Raw genomic sequence first — 16,192 nt, forward strand, 5'->3', positions numbered from 1 at the left:
TGTTTGTGAATTTGTTTATTAATAAAATGCATATATATGTACAACAATGTCTTTCAATCTTCACTTTAGATTTCTTCATCTTCGATGTATAGGCAACTTTCGTGAACCACTAATGTCGATAAATCGTTTGGATTCACTGTATATTGATCTTGATTGACTGCAAAGTCAGGGTCACATTTTCTACAGTACAATGTAACTTCACTCTTGTCATATCTCTTTGTATAGTCAGTGATACTATTTACATTCATATCATGAAATTCACGAGCTTCAATCTGTCTATTTGAGGCAATATCACAAACAATGTTTTTAAATGGTGAATCACATTCCGTCACAGCAAAATAAAAATCACTTGTTTTATAGTCATTGTTGGTGATTTCATCACAAAGATGACTTATAAACCAGTTTGTAATGTTACCCCAACATTTTAATCGTGTGCCATTTTCCTATTCCCATAATAATTTAAAGCCACGATGATACCAATCTCGTAGCAATAAACTGAAATCACGTTTAAGATTCTTTCCAGTTAAAGTCGAGTAATTATTCTCCCTCTGATCACATTTGTCATAGTGATAATTGGAGCACAGGGGTCCTCTAGGATGAGAGTCACACACCTCCTCAAGACATGAATTACATCCTTTAATTTGTACTGCATAGCCTCTATGTAATTTACAAGGATTACATAATTTACACTTTTCACTATAGTCATCAATAATTGTACAATTCTCAGATTGATTCCAACTGCCAAGAGTGTACATGCACAATGGACATATATAGAACATTTTTTGTTTTCCGAGGTAAACTCACTCACCGATAACCCAAAACTGAGCCTCACCTTTAAATAAATTCAATGAGATAGACATGTAGGAGAGAGGAGTAGCGCTGTGATGTTACCTCTGTCAAGTTGTGGGGGGAGCCATCTACATTCAATCCATTGGCAATGTTTTCAAAAGTATATCCACAATATGATTCTATTTTTTGCCAATTGATATATCAATAAATTGAGTATAAACATTTGAATCACATTTTAAAAGTTTCAGACAATAGTTCAATGGGGGGGAAACACTCCTCATTATATTGTCAAGTGTTCCCCGACAAGAGAATATCCTGCGTTTAAGAGATAACTCGAGAAAATCATCATCCAAAATCAAATGCTTTTCCATAAACACTAGATTCGATCTAACTCTCTCTTTCTCAAATTTAGCAATTTTTCAATCATTTCACTCTGACTGTTGAATCTAGACTGATCCTGATTCGTTACCCCTCACCAGAAAAGAAAAGGGAACATTTTCGATTTCGAAACAATTTTATTGAATAATTACAACAACAACATCAATAATACAGAACATATACAATTAACGATACTGTTTATTGTCTTCAATATGTTTCACCAATGCACTTAAAGCACATTGAAGTCTATTCACATGTGCTATATCAATTTTAGCGGCGAAACATAATTGATCCTCCATCTTAAATTTGCTCAAGGATATCACATATCTCGCATATACTGCATCCTATTCCAGACAAAGCTGCGATCCTTTCGTGATTTCCATTGCAATTTTTGGTGTTTTTGCACCATTACCATCATCTTCACTATGACCTTCTAATAGGGTAAGCATTCCACTCATTAACATCAACACAAATATATATCCAAATGACTTAAGTCAAAACTGTTCTTCTTCTCACTCCTTTGAATTCTATTCACAGACTAATAAAACTATAGCAAAAAACCCGTTCCTTATATTCCCACCGCCGCTAATATGTAACCAGCCCTCTGATTGGCTGAGAAGGAGGATGTATCCGACTCGCTGATTGGCTGAGAAGGAAACACGTGATCTAACTGTTTCCGGGAAAGTTATAACATTTGGCTTGAACAACAACATCAAATACTATTTCTGGATCATCCACATAACAGACATGAAAAACATCAAATAAATCTAACAACAAGCGAGAAAACCATAAAACAGACATGAATTGCTGTTGACATCCATAAATGTGACAAAGTTCCTGTTTTTCAAATTCTCACTGTCAAAAACCATTAAACATCGATGAAAAACATCAAATAAATCGACCAACACACATAACCATCCAAGAAAACATACATAAATGTGACAAATTCCTGTTTTTCAAATTCTCATTGACAAAAACCATAAACCACGTGGTTCTCGTGCTCATATATGGTGTTAAAAAAAGTTGTAGGTGGCAGCAGGGGTGAAGCGTCGCGCTGGTACCCCCTCCTCTACTATAAATCAATAGATTATTGAAAAAAAATCACAAAAAACAACTAAAAAATCACTAACATCTAGTAATTTTTTCATCGGGCAGCAACCCTGCGTTTTCCTTTTCTGGCTGCAAGAACGTCAATGTGCCAGCGGGTATACGTTCAATAGGCATCTAAAGTTATGCTTGAGCCACTTCCATCGGAAACTAACACAGCTTTGTAAACATAAATTAAAAATCAAGGGACGGATATTAGTTCATGAGCATGGGCACCCATAAGGAGGAGGGGGCAGGAGGGGGCACCAGCCCCCTCCTGGCTGAATGATACTGCCTTGTTTTTTATATCTTTGTTTTGAGATTTCTATTGTATAGCATTAAAAGTGCCAGTTAGACCCGGTAACCCCCCCCCCCCCCCTGGAATTCAGCCTATGGGCGCTCATGCTCATGAGTGAGATGCTTATAAAACCGTTCTATCCTTATTAATAGTAACCAAAACTTAACTAAAGTTCAAAACAGTATATATGTACCTTTTTAGCGAGCTTTTTATGTTAACCTTAAACAGTCACAATTAATTGAGCTCAGAGTTAGTTGAGCTCAAACTATTAGTATACAAAATTATGGAAGGGAGCACGCCCAAAAACTGTAACAATTTTATTGACAATCTCACAATAAAATTGAACATGTTTGAGAATCAAAGGGTAGATATTTTAAGCCCCTATTTATAAATATAAAGACTTCTATATTTCTATAGAAAAAGACGGTCAAGGAATCGATGTTTATATGTTTTTTTGTTTTTTTTACCTGTATCAAATAAAAGGTATCAAATAAATGGTTAGGTATCAAATTGTATCAAATAAATGGTATCAAATAATGGTATTAAATAAATGGTCGAGCCTCATTAAAAAATAAATAAATGTTATAGTGCCTTTAGAAGCAACAACAATTATTGTGACACAGCAATTGGAGCTATTTCGTTCGATGATAAAACAATTGTGGCCTTCATAGGCCCAAAATACTATTTAGCAAATATTCTGAGATAAACAATCAGCTTCGAGCTATAAATTCTTGTTTTTAGGGGGGAAACTGCCGCACGGTGGCCAAAACATGTTTTAGTCAATACAAAACGACAGGTTATTTTCAAAAATTATTTGTAATCTTACATTGAATGGTTTGAGCCCACATTCTTTTATATATATATTATAATAATTTATGTAATTCGCAAAAACTATTTATATTATAACGAAGAGTTTTATACTTTATATAAATTCATTTTTTGCATATACAGCTGTGTATAGTTGCGAACTAATTATCATAAGTCAATGAATCTGTCTGAGGGGGAAGTATTTTGAAGCTAGAAAAAGTGGCAAAATTATGTCCAAGTATTCCAAATGAGCTCCACCATTCTTGAAAAATCTTTTTTAAAGAAATTTACACTTAGCCGAATGAACTAGGGCTGGGGATATTTAAAACAAAAACATATTGAATTTTAGAAAAAGTGCTCAAAATAGAAAAAATCGGAATTTTTTTTGATAATTTTGAGAATGTTTCATGAATTTTTATAAAGAAACCAGTAGTTAAATTTCAGCCAAAGAATAGACAAAGAATACTTTAGAAGGATAATTCATCTTTAGAAGATGAACTACTTTAGAAGGATACTTTACTTTAGAAGGATAGTTCATGGCAAGTCTTGTGAGGACATTCCCTCACATGCCCACTTGTCCTATGTATTCTATAAGTCTTTTGGTTGTTATCCAAAAAATATTTAGAAAATTTGGAAGTTCATTTTTTTTAAGAAACCACTTTTTAAATTCCAGTCTAAAGCGCACGATTTTTTTTTTGTTGCTTAGCAAAAATAGGCCTTACTTTAGAAGGATAGTTTATGGCAAGTCTTGCGAGAACATTCCCTCCAACGCCCACACCTAGGCCGACAATATAAGGGATTTGAAAATGGGTAAGAACTTCAACAAGCTGCTCAGCCAGTTCATCCATGGTAGGGTAAGCAAACCTGGAATACAAAATTTATTTGAGCTTTACTTACTGCTACCAACTGACACCAGCATTGTCCCATGCCCCCAGGGTTGCTCCCCCCCACCCTTGGTTCAAGCTTCTGCTTTCACCGTCTCTAAAAAACGTTTGAGGGCTTATAGCTATAATGAAAGAAAAGTTAAAATGGTTATTTCACGTTTTCCAGATGTTGACAGAAGATATCCGAAATCGAGAATTAGAGTGTGTCAAAAATGAAAATGAAGAACAAAGACACACGCGGTTAGTGACTATACATAATTTACAAGGCCAAATTTTTGAATTTGTTGGTTTCGACCTTAGTTCTCCTGTTTTTAAACATGGTATGTCATACGTGGCATTTTCTCGAGTTAAAAGATAACGTAGCCTAAAAGTTCTGCTACCACCTAAAACGAACGATGAACATATAATGAAGTGTGGAAGGAAGCCCTAACAACTGCCAACAGAACGTCTTATTATTAGAGTTATGTTTTTTTTTTTAATTAATTATAAGATTAATAATTATAGTATATATTAACAACATTGACATTTCAGGTCACAAGAACGATCCAAGTAGATCAGGACTTTAAGGAACAATTCATAATTTTTCCAGGATGGTTGTAACGAACCTGCGGTGACGTTATGACATCAAGAAGAGGTGACGTCATGACATCAAGAAAAGGATTAAATTGTCTGCAGTTAGAAGACGAGCCAAAATGAGAATCAATATGTAGAAGCCTGCCGCGCGCCAAGTGCCGGGGCCGTCGGCACTCGGCAGAAGTTGACAGAAAGCTTACTTTTGCGACTCATCTTGGAGGAAACGAAAAGCAGAACGTCCAATATAATAGGAATATATAATAAGAAAGGATTAAAAGGAAGTAAGAGCTTCACGGGAGAGATTAAAAGTAAAGCTCTGAACAAATGTGGTAAAGGAAGAATGTGCATATCTGTGTTCACCTCGGGTTGCTTGGTGTGGCGATGATTTTCAGCAAGGGTAGTAATAGAAATTAATGCCTAGCCCTTCTCTTATCCCTTTGAAGTGCATTTAGAAGTTAAGTGTTCTCGTAATACACCTACTGTCTATTGAATCTTTATAAAACAGTGTCTTGTTTGACAGATACTGAGTGGGATAAAACCCCTCCGTTGATAAAAGCTTTGCGGTTTACACCTCATTACAAAACTGAAAACTATACAGCTCAGCTTCCTATACAGCTCAATCCCCTTGCAAGCCACCCCACATTCAAATTAGCCCATAGCAACACCACCCCATTCAACTCAACCCCCATGAAACTCGACCCTTATTCAAGTCAACCTTTCGTGGAATTCAACCCTCATTTAACTCTACCCCATTTGATTCAACCCTCATGAAGCTCAACGCTGTTTAACTCAACCCCTGTTTCAACTGAACACCCGTCCAATTCGACGCTTAGGTTAGGTTGAGTTGCCTAAACAAGTGTTGATTTAAACTCAAAATGAGTTACATGGTGGTTGACTTAAATGGAGTTGAGATACACGGGGATTGTGTTAAACAAGTGTTGAGTTGAAAGGGGGTTCGGTTGAATAAGGGTTAGTTTAATGGGTTAAACTGAACGGGGCTCTTAAGCAGGGGTTCAGTTACACACACATGAGTCTAAACGAAAGAGAAAAACAGAATTTTCAGTCCTATGCTACAGTGTTAATGTGTGCTATATTCTTGTTTACTTAATTTTGTGATCTTTTTTCGGAAGCCTATTATATTATTCCTACAATGTGCCAGAAACGGAAGCCAAATAACCCCGCTTTTCTTTTTAAACGTTATTGTATTTATCCCTTGTTATTACCTCAAATTTCGAGCCACTAAAGAGAACAAAAAATCTGATTGGTTCTTTTTTATGAAATTTTAAGCCAATAAAAAGAATGAAGCATTTGAGTCACGACATTCTTACATGTAAACTCTCAGTTTCGAATAGTTACGTCGGATTCTGTGTCTGTAGAAATTTTCAGTAATTTATTTCTGCTTTAATTTCTTTAAAGTACCAAAAACATCAAAACAGAAACACCTTTTGCCCTCTGGCTTCATCTATTCATGCCTAGAAACCGCTATATTCTGAAATTTTTCTTTTAATTGTTTCAACATTAAGAAGTTATCAGGGCTGTATAAAATTTCGTCAATGCTCCCATGTTGAACTGTTAAAATAAATAACCAAAACTTATTAGTTATATTTGACAATACTTTTCACCCGTAAGAATTCAAATAATTCAATAAGAATTCAAATATTAAGCTGTTGATTTTCAAAGACAGCTACACATTCAAAGGAAAGCTGCACATTCTCAAGTTGTTTTCTGCCACTTAGTTTTACCTTATTTTCGCTGATTTTTTGCCCACGTTTCTTTTTGAGCAGCAAGTTTACGAAATCCTTTGAAAAATAATCAGAAAAACAACCTGTGAATTCTCATTTACTTATTCAATAATAATGTCAATTTTTTATTTTTGTTTTAGATAATTTCGGAGACCACACTGCCTTTCCATGACGATAAATAAATAAAAGTTCAAATAGGGATCAAATTCTAGACAGTGATTTTCACAAACAGTGATAAAACTTCACAAAAATACTAGATATTTCGGTCACATATACAGTGACCGTCATCAGTAGTATTACTTACTTACTACTGATGACGGTCACGGCATGTGTGATCGAAATATCCAGTATTTTTTGTGAAATTTTATCACTGTTTGTGAGAATCACCGTCTATTAAAAGTATTTGATCCCTATTTGAACTTTTATTTATTTAATTTTGTTTATCTTGGAGGAGCTAGCAACGGGAATTTTTTTGTATTTTATTTTTTTTATTATTATTTGTGTGTGTGTTTGGCTGTATGTGTATGTGTTTATCTTTGTGGCCCTCCACCTCTTTTTACTACAAGGCTTTGTTTTCCTTTTTCTCCGTTCTTTTTAAAATTAGATATACACCCTTCCCCGACGACATCTACTATTTTACATTTTTTGGCACTTACTTTTAGACGTGTGTTTGTGTTTACTTTTTTCTTTGTATGTTTTTGTTGTTTGTTAATAAATAGTCCAACTCGGACCACTAATTCTCAACAGGGCCAATCAACTGAAGCTGACCGGCTGGCAAATACTCCTCATACCACCCCTTCCTCTTTAGCTACCTCCAATGAAATCTCAAGAGGCATTGTATTGGCTTCTGATCTCATCCCATTTTAATTAGGGGTGTCTAGTTCCTTACTTACCTTCTCCTGAGCAAGCTATTAAAATTGAGATATTTTTTGTCCCTCTTGAGGAATTGTGCTAAAAAAAATATGCAAATTAAATAAAATACATAATTTTTAATTGAAATTTTTGCGGAAACTCTTTTGATTTTTTCTTTTAATAGCAGCCAGGTATGCACGGAGAAGGGTGTTGACCCAAGAGAAAACGCCAAAATTTTCAAATTTTCACATTGTATACCATTTTGCTTCAATACGTCATCTGACCTTTGTGTTTTCCAAGCTTAGACCCCCCTCCAAGATGCTTTCCTGTATACATGGCTGATTAATAACAATCATTTAAAGACATGGCCAGTTTTAACAACCCCTTAATTTATCCTTGATGAATTCAGCACAGATAGCAAACTAAGATAAATCCGCCTCATTTTTCTTATTCTCTTTGTCTTCTTGTTTATTTCTTTTACTGTTTTTTTTGCTTACTTTGCATTTTGCCTTTGACTTTTTGCAATCCCTTGTTATTTGGTACATTTCGCAAAAAAATCACTTATCGAAAGTTTTCACGTTTCTCCCTAAAACATATAGTTCAAACATAATTCACCGGTTATTTTTTCTGATAGGGGAAATCTTACCCAAGATTGCTCCGTAAAATACCCCACAAGATCCTCCCCTTCCCCAGAAAAGCTTAAGAATGGTAGTATAAAAATGCAATTTTTTCCTTCAAAAACAAAACAAAACAGTTTTTGTCGTATTTTTTGCTGTAGTTTGCTTTTGTATATTGCGACCGTATCGTTCCTTAAGGAGACACGTACGCTTAGAACTTGACGAGTTTTGTTTTTTCTTCAATATGTAATTTTTACGTAATTCACCTGTTGCCAATTACCAATTGGCTGTCTCAGAATATTCATGCGATAGCTTTTTGATCACAGTGGGAGAAATTAAAATAGCGACCACACTGCCTTTCCATAACAAACAACAAAAGCACGAAGAAGACCTTTGAGGTTAGCTGCCAAAAAGGCTGGATTAGCAATAAGAACGTGTTTTTAAATTATTTTTCTTTCATCTAATTGAATCGCCTTGTTTTACCTTACTTTTTATCAGTCCTGGTTGAACTTCGCTAAAGTAAGGATGCTAGGACTGCTTTAAAAAATTTTAATTTTTGGTTTTATTGGTCGGATGTTATTGTGAGTCTTTTTTCTTTTATATATTTTTGTTTTGCTGAGCCCTTGAGCATAGGGCCGAAATATTCATTCAAATTATCTCCACTGTCTTGCAAAAAGATTTCCCTATTGTTTTTCGTGCTTTTGTTGTTTCTGGGACAAATTATCATATGCACACACATATAAAGTAGGACATTCTTAAAATTATTATGCGGCTCAAAATGGCAAAAATTAACACATAAGCAAACACGGATAAACACGTATACAAGACCTTCTTGGGAAAAATACAAGATGTCTTGGTTTGCATACAGGAGCTGAAAACCTTCGGCATATTGTACTTGGACATGCTGAATGTGACGGTGTAAGTATCGTCAAGACCGCCCCCTTTTTTATGGGATATTTTTCCCCTTTTCTAAAATTACTCTTATGTTTTATCTTTATCACTTTTGATGGGTAAATCAAGTCTATATGTTTTGAATCACCATAAAAGAAGATTATTGTGATTATATGTTTTCCTCAAACTTCAGTTTTTAAATTTCAGGACACAGATTACTCCTTACATACAACTCATTACAAAGGACTGATTGATCTAATTTCTCCTCAAGATTCATTAATGCTCCTTAGAAAAAAACTTACCCTTCTGGAAGTGTTTGGCAGCCCTCTTCTTGACCAGGAGCATTGACATGATAAATACAGAACACTGACAGAATGTCCTCCATCCCAGTATAATTGAAGAACGCTTGAAAGTTTGTCGTATCTGGAAACAGTATTGCCTGTAAGAGCCTTGAAAAAGCCGAGACAGAGAGAGGGGGAGGAAGAGAAAGAGGGGGAGAGATGGACAGGGAGGGAATGGGAAATGGATAGAGCGGGAGAGAGAGAGAGAGAGCAAAAGAGAATTAGATATGCCGAGGGAGAGAGATGGGGAGAAGAAAGAGAGTGAGGAAGGAAGGAGAAGAAGAGAGAGAAGAACAAGGGAGGAGGGGGAAGTACAAGGAGGGAAAGTTACAAAGATGTACTTTGCTCAAAACTATTAACTACTTTTAATACAGTAAAATAATTTATTTTGTATTTTCCCACTTTCAACACCCCTGCATTCCATATTTATTCATTCATTGTGTTTCCCTAGATTCTTACATTCTATTGCTTTTCATATTAAACTCTGAAATAACAGACAAAAGGCTAGTTCTCTGAATCCATTATTTTGCATGACCTTGTTTATAATGAATTGATATTAATTGTGTTCTATCAAGAATTGATGTTACCTCTACCAGGTACCATGACTAGGGTGCTTCTAAAGGTGCAAGGAACACTTCTTGTCAGACTACCTGTCCCCTGAAAACCTATCGTCGATTTCTCTAAAATGAAATTCACCAAACACAAATCTAAGGAGAAAACATAGCCAAATGGTTGATTAGCGGTAAATAAGGCCTAAGTTCTGGCGCCATGAATCTCGCCATAAAAAAAAGTTGGTTCTCAATGGTGCGATCTGCGTTCGCCTATTTTGTTTATTTCTTCAGATACATGCAAATTTCTAGTGTTATTTTATTTTTCAAAATACCATACATTGTTTTATCAAGAGCATTTAAAAGGGAGCTTTTGACAGAAAATTTTTTTTGTCGTACCTATGAGGCCTAAGTAACAAACTATTTCTTGTTACAAACAGCTGGTTCTTCTACCAAAATTTTTAGCTGTTTCACTATTATGGGTAATTTATGTCTTGTAACATAACACCTTCTGAAATATGTGGACTAAATTTTCCAAGACTAAAATAACAGATTTTACTTAATGGTGCGTATCGAGTTTTTGCTTTTTTAGGAGAAAGTTGGGGAAAGGCTTATTATTTTGAATTCTTTAACAAGGTTTGAAGGAGAATCCCTATTTTTTTCTGTATGTTTTGCCAAAGAAAGGAATTTTTGTTCTGACCCAAAGAGAGTGAGGAGGTTATAAGGATTAGATGTTCGGCGTCTTAACATGGAAAGATAGGGATTAAAAATCACCAAAATCACTGACAGTACAGCAGCTGGTGACTTCACTGAAAAATGAAAAGTTCGAAACAAAATTGAATATCTCATATGATTAAATTGCAATGAAATATGATTAAAGCTTTAATTTCTCTGTAAGTGATAATTAGTCAGCCTATTTGTTTTTTAGAGTTTTTTTTATGTCAAAATCTAGTCCAAATAGCATGGATAACTTACAAGAGTGGAAACTGGCGCTAGTGTCGACAAAAACAAACCCCGGCACCATCTAGCGTTTGGCGTTTCTTGACATTTTTTCAAGCTATGTAATCGCGTTTCTGTTAGTCCAGTAGGAATACGGTATTGACACGGCATTTGAGCAGCAGAAATATTTTTGACACAAAAATGCTCAGAATGATTCGCTTAATAACGTATCCAAAATTGGCCGCTCAGAAACACTCATTTTTTCTGGGAAAAGAGGGAGAAAAGGGTAGAAAACCATGAATTTAAATTTCTGCAGTATTTTCTGGTTTTAAGGGTCGTTTGCTGCTAATTCAAGTCCCAGAAGATCAAAAATAGCATCATAATTGGAAAACTCCATCGCTTAGTACCCCATTTCCACCCAAGCAAGGTCAGAGGAGGATACAAATCAGAATCTTGATTTGTGCAGTATTGTGTGGATTGAGAGGACCTTTATTATTAATTCAAGTCTGGGGAGCCCAAAAATGACATCCGAATTAAAAAATTCCTTCACCCAGTACCCCATTTTCACCCTAGGTGAGGTAAAAAGGAGTAAAAATAGCATCTGTGGTTTTACAATAATATAATACATAGTTGAAAAAAATATATATAATTTAAAGGTCATTTCCTATTAATTTAAGTTTGGAGAGACCAAGAATGACATCAGAATTGAAAATTTTATCACTTAGTACCCCATTTTCACCCTAGACGAGGTCAGAAGGGGTAAAAAATACCATTTGTAGTATTATGATGATATTATAAATAATTGAAAAAATGAGAAAATGGGGTACTGAGTGACGGAATTTGCCAATTCTGATGTCATATTTAGTCTCCTTGAAGTGGAATTAATAGAAAACGCCCTTTCCATCCAAAAAAGATTGCAGGAATTTATATTTAAGATTCCCCACTCCCTTTTCCCCTCGTTTCCCTAAACAAATAGTATTTCTGCACGGCCGATTTTGGCCAATTTTTGGACATTTTTTTAATTCTCATGAACGTTCTGGGGCAACAAAAAAAAATTATGCTGCTCCAATGACGAAGTTTGGCCTCTTTTTCGTAGTTTTACGTAGTTTTCGAAGTTTCAGAAACTGAGATTAGATGCTAACTATCACACTAATTTTACCACACTAGTTTCCCTTATTACCACACTTAAAAATGTCAAGAAACGCCAAAAGCTAGATGACGTTGATGATTTTTTCGCCATGAGTAGCGCCAGTCCCCACCCTTTAAATTACCCTTACTTTCTGACCCGGGGGCGCCCCGCGGGGGGGGGAGGAGGGAGGGGAAATCCCCCCCCCAACTTTTTTTGCATTCGGAAATTTTGCAAAACCGGCCGAAATTTAGCAAAATTCTTGATTTCTGCAGAAAGTTCGGCATAAATCAGGTAGCGATTCGGTAAAATTTACGAAGATCACCCACCCCTCCCCCCCACAATAAAATGAGCCTCAGGACGCCCCTTCCCTGACCCAGTTGGCACAAAGTAGGCCTAAATTAGCTAGGAAAAATCCTGGCTGGTAAACTAGTTGACAAAGCTGGCACGACTGCTTGGGACACAGTAGTAGAGAGGGGGTACCAGCCCTGTTGCCCACCCCTGCTGCCACCTACAACTTATTTACATAATTTATGTCTGTTTGTTGTCAGTGAGAATGAAAAAACAGGAATTTTGTCACATTTATGGATGTTTTCTTGGATGGTTATGTGTGTTGGTCGATTTATTTGATGTTTTTCATGGACGTCAACAGTAATTTATGGATGTTTTTATGGTTTTTGTCAGTGAGAATGAAAAAACAGGAACTTTCTCACATTTATGTCTGTTTTTATGGTTTTTGTCAGTGAGAATTTGAAAAAACAGGAACTTTCTCACTTTTATGTCTGTTTTCTTGGTTGTTGTCAGTGAGAATTTGAAAAAACAGGAACTTTCTCACTTTAATGGATTATTGAGTCTAATGGGAGCAGGTAAGTGACACATCCTTCTTGTTGTTGGTCGAGGCAAATGTTATGACCCAAAAATAGTATTTCTTGTTGTTGCTCGAGCCAAATGTTATGAGTTTCCCGGAAACAGTTAGATCACGTGTTTCCTTCTCAGCCAATCAGAGGGCTTGCTTACATAACAATTCAACCTTGAGATTTCGTATATAACGGGCATACAATGTGATTCAATTATCAGAAAGTATTTTGACACAATGGATAAATTTGATGAATTAGAAGCATTGGCAACCTCAATTTACCATGTAAGTTCCGTTTTTATTTTCAAAATAAAATTATTTTCCGCGGTCACCCTCCACTATATTCAGGTAAATCCCCCCCCATACAATACAAACATCATTATACAATCTTTATACTCGGTGAAAAACGTAAAATATATTCTTTTACCCTCAAAACCTAACCCCCCCCCCCATTGTTTTACAACCAAATTCTCGCAAAAAGAAATAATTATCCTTTCGAAAAATTTAGCTTTTCCATATTGTGATCTTTTCTCTAACTGATACTTCCGTCACTGTTGTTATTAAGCGTTCTGTTTTGACATAATGCTCCAGTATGAAGCCTATACTTAGCAGTCATCCCCTTTCCGTTCTTTATACATGAGCTAGTTTTAGACAATCGAGGTTTTCAGTGCTTTTACGTAATTCAGTCTGTGTCTGAAAATAGCGGTCAGCTAATTTTGTCTGCAAATTAGCGATAGACCTAGGGTGGATTAATTTTCATAAATTTAGGGGGGGGCGTGAATCCGTGATTTTTGCTGGGGAGGCGGTGAGCACTTTTAATAGTGACAAAATAGAAATGAAAAGAGAATTGTTTCTTACTTCAGTGTCTAACCATTTCTCCTCAGAATTTAGCGATTTTAGCTATAACAATTTTCCTAATTTTAGAGGAGGGGGGGGGGGCGTGAATCCAGGATTTTTGTTGGGGAGGGGGTTAACGCTTTTATTAGTGGCAAAATAGAAATGAAAAGATAATTGTTTCTTACTTCAGTGTCTAAACATTTCTCTTAGAAAATTAGCGATTTTAGCTATAACAATTTTACTAAATTTAGGGGAGGGGGCGTGAATCCGTGATTTTTGTTGGGGAGGGGGTTAGCACTTTTAATAGTGACAAAATAGAAATGAAAAGATAATTGTTTCTTAATTAAGTGTCTAACCATTTCTCTTCGAAATTTATCGATTTTATCTATAACAATTTTCCTAAATTTAGGGGAGGGGACGTGAATCCATGATTTTTGGTGGGGAGGGGGTCAGCACTTTTAATAGTGACAAAATAGAAATGAAAAGATAATGGTTTCATACTTCAGTGTCTAACCATTTCTCTTCGAAATTTAGCGATTTTAGCTATAACAATTTTCCTAAATTTAGGGGAGGGGCGTGAATCTATGATTTTTGTTGGGTAGAGGGTTAACACTTTTATTAGTGAAAAAATATAGATGAAAAGATAAGTGTTTCTTTCTTCAGTGTATAACTATTTCTCTTCGATATTTTAGTGATTTTAGCTATAACAATTTTCCTAAAGATAGGGGAGGGGGTGTGAATCCGTGATTTTGGCTGGGGAGGGGGTTAGCACTTTTAATAGTGACAAAATAGAAATGAAAAGATAATTTAAGCACTTTTTTTTCAGACATAATAATGTTTGGTGTGATTGACACAGAATATATTGGTCTGAAATATTCCTAATCTGACATTATTTTCGAAGCAGCTTTCTTACTCCTAGGCAATCAACGACGTGAAATTAATTGCTATAAATGGAACATCAGATACAATATGTATAAGTACGAGAAAAACAGATGGAGTCCAACATTAAATTTTATAAATCGAAATGGCTTTTACGCTAAAACCATACGACAACATAATGAAAATGGCTATGAAATAAAATATGTACAACAGTAAATTCAGGAAATATGCAGTTTTTTCGTTGTGCAAGCTGTTTATGTTAAGGGAAACGTGCCAACTGATAAACTCTTACTAGAAAAATGTGATAAAAACATAGCATTATTCAATTTAGAAGACTTCAAATGTGAGAAATACCTGCATTCAGTCCATGACCCAGAAGATGAAGTTAGATATTTCGCTAAATAGATACCGGAAAAGATACTTGACATGGAAAAATGCATCAGATATCCAAAGTCCAAAACTTGCTCCTACTCATATCAAATGAATTAAGCTTCTTTTTTTTTAAATATGCTATTATTTTTTTCAAACGTTTTTAAATATTTTTAAGCAATAAATATCTTAAGCCTCAACCGTCTTTATTCTTTAGAATAGTCCATTACCATGAAAATTATACTTTCGGATTCAACATACCAGGGAACACACTTTCAAATTCAGCATGTTGGAGAACCCTAAATAGTCACAAAAAATTAAGTTAACACAAAAGGTTAAAGAATTTTTCTGAAATTATCTTAAGCCTGAGACGTTTTTATTGTTTAGAATAGTCCATCGCCACGAAAATTAGACTTTCAGATTCAACATGCCAGGGAACACACTTTCAAGTTCAGCATGTTTTATAACCCTAAATACTTACCCCTAAAAAGGTAATTGTACTATTAACGTTTATTTTATTTTTCATTTTGTCCCATAAGAATTAGTCGAGTTTATTAATCATTATTGTCATACGGCACGCATATAATAACTTCGGAATAAAACAGTAAGGGAACCACCAGTAAGTTTAAGCAAGAATGCGAACCCCAAAGATTTATACCACCATATTGACGTTAAATCTATAATGTTAAAGAATTTTTCTGAAATTATCTTAAGCCTGAGACGTGTTTATTCTTTAGAATAGTCCGTCGCCACGAAAAATAGACTTTAAGATTCAACATGCCAGGGAACACACTTTCAAGTTCAGCATGTTGGAGAACCCTAAATAGTTATCCATAAAAAGGTAGGTTAACTCTAAAAGGTTAAAGAATTTTTCTGAAATTATCTTAAGCCTGATACGTTTTTATTCTTTAGAATAGTCATTCGCCACGAAAATTATACTTTCATATTCAACATTACAGTGAACACACTTTAAAGTTCAACATGTTTTAGAACCCTAAATAGTCATCCCTAAAAAGGTAAGTTAACCCTAACAGGTTATAGAATTTTTCTGAAATTATCTTAAGCCTGAGACGTTTTTATTCTTTAGAATAGTCCAACGCCACGAAAATTAGACTTTCAGATTCAACATGCCAGGGAACACACATTCAAGTTAAGCATGTTGGAGAACCCTAAATAGTCACCCCTAAAAAGGTAATTTAACCCTAAAAGGTTAAAGAATTTCCCTGAAATTACACTTTCAGATCCAACAGGTCAGGGAACACACTTTCAAGTTCAGCATGTTGGAGAACCCTAAATGCTCATCCCTAAAAAGGTAAGTTAACCCTAAATGGTTATGGCTACTATGGCTAAATTTTCTAAGAACACGCTATTTTCGTGCGA

At 35.2% G+C, this 16,192-nt stretch overlaps 1 protein-coding gene across 2 annotated transcripts in view; it reads right to left on the reverse strand.

Moving 5' to 3' along the window:
• LOC148947920 (protein NDRG3-like) overlaps positions 1–16,192 on the reverse strand; it is a 97,775-nt gene that overhangs the window by 25,142 nt on the left and 56,441 nt on the right. For both annotated transcript variants that reach the window (XM_089095553.1, XM_089095552.1), the window contains exons 3-4: positions 9,220–9,340; positions 4,081–4,222 (exon numbers count right to left, since the gene is read on the reverse strand). In XM_089095553.1, the coding sequence (XP_088951679.1) occupies positions 4,081–4,222; positions 9,220–9,340 (263 nt within the window). The remainder of the gene's footprint in view (positions 1–4,080; positions 4,223–9,219; positions 9,341–16,192) is intronic.

This window comes from Artemia sp. Qi Xiang Cuo, chromosome 10 (assembly GCF_049724085.1).
Source record: "Artemia sp. Qi Xiang Cuo chromosome 10, ASM4972408v1, whole genome shotgun sequence".
Taxonomy (NCBI): domain Eukaryota; kingdom Metazoa; phylum Arthropoda; class Branchiopoda; order Anostraca; family Artemiidae; genus Artemia; species Artemia sp. Qi Xiang Cuo.